General features: G+C 36.9%; 2 protein-coding genes across 2 annotated transcripts; both read left to right on the forward strand.

Moving 5' to 3' along the window:
• Positions 1 to 653: 653 nt before the first annotated feature.
• LOC129235748 (uncharacterized) lies at positions 654 to 1,153 on the forward strand (the record flags this gene model as incomplete). Its single annotated transcript, XM_054869767.1, has 1 exon — positions 654 to 1,153. A coding segment is annotated over exon 1 (306 nt), but the record flags the coding sequence as incomplete, so codon positions are not given.
• A 4-nt stretch (positions 1,154 to 1,157) lies between these two features.
• Positions 1,158 to 1,746, forward strand: LOC129252951 (uncharacterized). The gene has a single exon (XM_054891145.1). It carries the CDS (start codon positions 1,180 to 1,182, stop codon positions 1,657 to 1,659), a length of 480 nt encoding a protein of 159 aa, XP_054747120.1. The 5' UTR covers positions 1,158 to 1,179; the 3' UTR covers positions 1,660 to 1,746.
• The last annotated feature ends 3,805 nt before the right edge of the window (positions 1,747 to 5,551 follow it).

The following is a 5,551-nucleotide window of genomic DNA, read 5'->3' on the forward strand; positions in this document are numbered from 1 at the left end:
AGTAGGGCGGGTCGATTTAAAAATCGCTCATTGCTCTGTGAAAATCGTATTCCAGGGATCAAAATAAGAAACTTTGCCGAAGGAACCATACCTCTAAAACGAATTCTGATGTCCCCCAATTTGAGTTCAATACTTAACAGTTTGTTTCAGGTTTCATCAAATATCATCATCATCAAGTTTTATAAAAGATATAGACGACTTCAGTTTACACTTATTATAGTCATTATTATAGTTAAATAATTACGGTTACAATTCAATCAATGCGATGAATATTTTTAATTGGCTGATGGTGATTCGATGTAAAAACAATTTCCGCATTTGATAATTTCTCCTACCGCTGTTGAATGGCGGTGTGTTCAATATCCACAACACCATTACTTCGCATTGAAGTAAGACTTGATTTCAAGCGCTCTAATGATGCCAACTGTAAATGTATACATGCATGATTTTCTCCAAATCAAATTTTATTGAATTGGTAAAAAAGCTATATATAAATATTTGAATGCTTGTAAAGCAGGAGTAAATGCTTACGCAAGACTAAATGGAGAAAATAAAAATCAACTAATAAAAAAAGTTAACAACTTCCCTGTACACATAAAATGCGTTTTGTAAATGATCCATCAATACTATTGTTTTCTACTGATACTGAAATTTTCTTCATATTTCCGTTCAAATTAAAAATTCTTTTTTACAAACGATTTTTTATTAGGTAAACGAAAAAGGAAACAAGCAAAAATATAAATTATATTAAGTAGAAATAAAACAAAATACAAATTTTGCGGAAACTCAGAACCATTTTCAACTGGCACAAAAAATCTATCGAGCGTATCAAAATTCTGGTGGCCTGATGGACGTAATTATCGATCACATTTTGCATTTTCTACAATTCGATGTGACCAGCATTTTCGAAAAGGAGAGATGTCTTGAAAATGTCTATGAGCCACACCCACATATCACAAAAGACGAAGAAATGATGCAATGTGACGAAGATGAGGATTTTGATGACCCAGATAACCAATTGGGGGATTTTTGCGAGGAACTGAAGCAGATGGAGATTGAAGAGAATGAATGCTGTAGCAAATCAAAACAGTCACAAGTAAGGCGGAGTGAATGTGCGGCAGAAAGTGAATGCCTGCTGGATGACGTGAAAGACCCTGTGAAGAAAATAACGCAGATCCGATGGCAGGTGGTGACAAATGCACTTGTGAGGCAGTGTGCAAGCGGGTTGTGTCAAAAATAGCTGATAAATGCTCGTCGTCGACATTGTTGGAACTGCATTGCATTGAGGAGCGCGCTGTCAAATTATGGGAGACACTCCACTCGCATATGCGCAATAATAGTTGCGGAAAGCTTGCCAACTGGTGGGATCTAAAAAGTTGGCAGAAACTGCCATTCTACTGGGCTGCACTTTCCAATGAGATACTCTGCGATGATCCTTTCGAGAATTTCAAACAATTTTACATAGGCAACAAAAAGTCAAGCAAGCGCATCGCCAAGCATCAATTAGATCGGACGCTCGTAATGTGGCACCGATTAAGTGTCAAGCAGCGGTTACCCTTCGTCATGGAGGCTTTCATTAGCAAGGTAGGAGCAGGCAAGGTGAACATCGCCGACGAGCATGAAATTCATCGCATCATCCGTGACTTGCAAAACAAATGAATGTGGTTCGGGTGTGGTAGCTATCAAATGGAGCATCACACCCACCAGCGTCCACACTTTTGCACCATTTTGTGTGATTATGAGTATATGCATATGTGTATCAGTGAAATATTTGAATTTAAATCGGAGAAGTGCATGTAAGTGAAATAAATGTGTGCGTCTATGTGATGTTCAAAAATAATGGAGAAAGTTTTCTAGAGTCTCCTTGATTGCTTTGTCAATAATGCACAACATTTGTGGCGTTGTTATTGTTGCTGTTTTGATTGTGAGCGATCAGCTATCGTAGAGTGATAGTTGTTGATTAAAAACATGTGGTTAGCGATTAAATACCGCGCCACGAGAGTAAATAAAAAATATGCCAAACATCAAAGCAAACAGAATTCGTGCGCAAGTGGGCGAATCATCCAAATAATTAATATGCATATGTGTGAGTGTATGTGTATGGTATGCGTTGGTTGGCTGGTTAGAGTGGTGATTCATCCCGAATCCAACTAGCGCTTCCGCACCATTTTGTTGCCACATCCTCGTTACCAAATTGCTTAACAGTTATTTACAGCAGGACTACATCCAGTCTGTGCGGTTTAGGAACCTTATTAGGTTGTTGACGTCTGAGCCAGACAGTTGCTCGAGACTCTCGAACAGCGGTTTGCCCAGGGTTAACATTCTGTCCTTCCATAGGGCCGGGCATTCACAGAGGACAGGGAAGATTGTTTCTTTTTTCTCCGGTTGTTTACAACTATGACAGTATGTGTTATGAGGGATGCCCATTTTGGCGGCTTGTTCTCCGATAGACCAGAAGCCAGTTATGACTGCCGTAAGTCTACAGGTGTTCCGTCGTTTCATGTTTATCAATGTCGACGATTGCTTGAGGTTGTAGGTGGGCCATAACGTTCTGCTGATTTTGCATTTCGTCTGGTCTCTCCATCTACAATCTGCAATTCGAAGGTATTTTAGGGAAATTGCATTCTTGACCGCCCCTAGTGGAGTGAATACTGGTACTGCAAGAACGCTATTCAGGGCAGATCCCCCTCTTGCCAGTTCATCAGCCTTTTCGTTACCTTCAGTGTTCCGATGTCCCGGGACCCAAATTAAGGTTACTCTATGGTTTTCACTCAAGTTGGTGAGGCTATTCCTACTTTTCTCCACCACTTTAGAGGTTGTTATAGTCGCGTCCAGCGCCTGGATTGCAGCTTGGCTATCCGAAAGAATAGCGATATTGCCCTTAAAAGAGAAATCTGCGATTAGTAACCTACAGGCTTCCCCAATTGCTAGTACTTCCGCTTGGAAGACGCTGCTGGTATTAGGGAGACGCACAGATTTTTCAATTCCAAGTCTATGGAAATATATACCAGCTCCAACACCACAGTCCATTTTACTGCCATCTGTATAGACTGTGGTATCGAAGTTGTTTAGAGAGAATCCCTTATTCCATTCTTTTTTAGATGGAAAGAGTGTGGCAAAATTTCTACTGAACGTTACCATCGGGACGATGTAGTCAGTCCTCACCGAGGTTAACTGAGTTTGTCGCAATAATAGACTAGCGTGACCATAAGTTTTTCCTTTCCAGCGACCCGCTTCATTTAACCTAAATGCACTCATGGTTGCCGTCTTCTTTATATTATATGTAGGTCTATTGGAATAACGTGTGTCAGTGCATTGAGAGCCTCTCTAGGACATGAACTGAGTGCACCGACCGTTATTGCACAGGCTGATCTTTGTATTCTGCCGAGTAATTTGATATTGTACTCTCTCCCTAGAGCCTTCCACCAAACTACCGAACCATACGATATAACTGCCTTATGCAACCATAATGTATGCTTAGAGGACCCCAACTTCTTCCAAGCATATGTTTACATGAATATAAAGCAATTTCTGTTTCACTTACCCATTCTTCGACGTTTAATTTCCGGTTATGTTTGGAGTCCAGAATTACCTTTAAGTAATTTGCACTGTGTCAAAGTGAGAGTTTGTCCGCATTTGGTAGGGTAAAAATTATTTTCTTGTATCTGGTGGTAGAAAGCATAAGTTCTGTTTTACGCGGGTTCAAACTTAGGCCATGCAAATAGATGAAGCTTTGTATGAACAATTCGTATTTGCTAAACTAAAGGTTTAAGTCGCAGTTAATGTATACAATTCTTAAACTGGCTTCAGTACAAAGATTTGTCGCTTTTATATACAAAGAAATTTCTTAAGAAAAACATGTTAACCCATTAACCTTTCAAGCCCAATGCTTTCAAATTGATAAATACGCTTTCGAAATATTGCTATTTCTTTCTAAATATCGGAAAGAAGAAATCTACTCATCTGTTCAAAACCGTAAAATTTGAGCTAACAAGTTAATAAATAATATTTACATAAAACAACTCGTTGTTAGGCTCATATTGAGCAGATTCGATAGATAAATAAAAGCAAAAAAAAAAAAAAACTGGAACTGTGCTTCTAAAATTGAATGAGATGAAAAAGGCTTCTCATTAAATTTAATGTTATATGCACAATGAATATCGAACCAGAGACCAACCACTACAAGTACGAAAGTCCTCATTGGTGCATACATTCTTTATCAGTTGTTTGGCCGAGCTCTTCCTCCACGTTGTTCCTTTTCACGTTGTTCCACAAATGCAGGCAAGTTTTTTATTCTCTGACGAGGGGCGACCAGTAAAGGGTTTCTGAATATATGAGTTTTATATGTTAGTCCAAAAATAAAATTTCCCAATTCGCATGAAGTTCTATCAAACATCCATAGGGATGTCACTTATGTGCCTGTTTGTTGCGATTGAGTTACATTTTGTTACGTACATATTTTAATTTTATTGTTTTATTTTTTATTGTTTTATTAACTTATTCTTAACTAACGTTAATTTGATTTCCTTTTTGAAATTTTAAAATCTCGTCTTATAGCAATACATAAAAAAATCACGAAAGGTGGTTTTACTTACAAACATCCCGGGAGGAATAATAGTTTTAATTCTTTGAGTACTTTTTTAATGCCTTAGTCAGAGTTTAAGTTCATTTGGATTACTTTTGAATGGATAAATCAAGGTCTACTCTAATAAATCAGCTACAGCTGATATTCGGCGCATAACCGGTCTTATGCAAGAAAGAGTAGTAAAAACTAGGGCGAACCAGATGACTTTAATAAGCTGCAGTCGAAGTCACTACATATATGCATATCTAAAAAATTTACAGGGTGCCACAGAATTAATCATCCTATCCGAAGAATTGTAATTTTTGCTATGGCAATGACAATCATATTTGACACTTCTGAACAAAAAAGGTGCAGTATGCAAACACACAAGCAAAGGATCGCGTAAAGGTCAATAATGATTTCCATCTTTCAAAATATTTTTTTTTTTATTTAGTAAAATATTTATTTTAAAACAAAATTAATTTTGCTTCACCTTTTATAAAAGCATAAGGTCTCAAAATTTGTAAGGTAATAAAACCTTGTCTGTTTTACTGATGTTTTATTTAGTTGATTTTATGGATATTTTTTAACTACTCCGTGCAACAGTCTATTTGTACCTTTAAGATGGCATAGGAAGCATTGTAGATCTCGTCGAATAATATACAAAATCCTGCTAAAGTTTTATTTTAAAATTCTTGTTATTACAAAACGGTTATTGGCGCTTAATAACTTCGACATTTTTTAATCGATTCAAGATATTCCGACCTTTTTATAAAAAGCAAAGTTTGAGCTTTCAAAGCAATTATAATATAGGGTGGTTAAGTTTTAAAGGCCGGTGTTGATTACAAATATAAATATAAATATAAAATACAACTTTTTTTTCATTATTGTCATTTCTCTTTATTATGATAATATTAGTATGGCTCAATTACGCATAAAACAAAATATTAATATGACTATGAATAAGTTCGTGCGGTTTTTTTTCGA

The sequence above is a fragment of the Anastrepha obliqua genome, chromosome 1, assembly GCF_027943255.1.
Source record: "Anastrepha obliqua isolate idAnaObli1 chromosome 1, idAnaObli1_1.0, whole genome shotgun sequence".
NCBI classification, from domain to species: Eukaryota; Metazoa; Arthropoda; class Insecta; order Diptera; family Tephritidae; genus Anastrepha; species Anastrepha obliqua.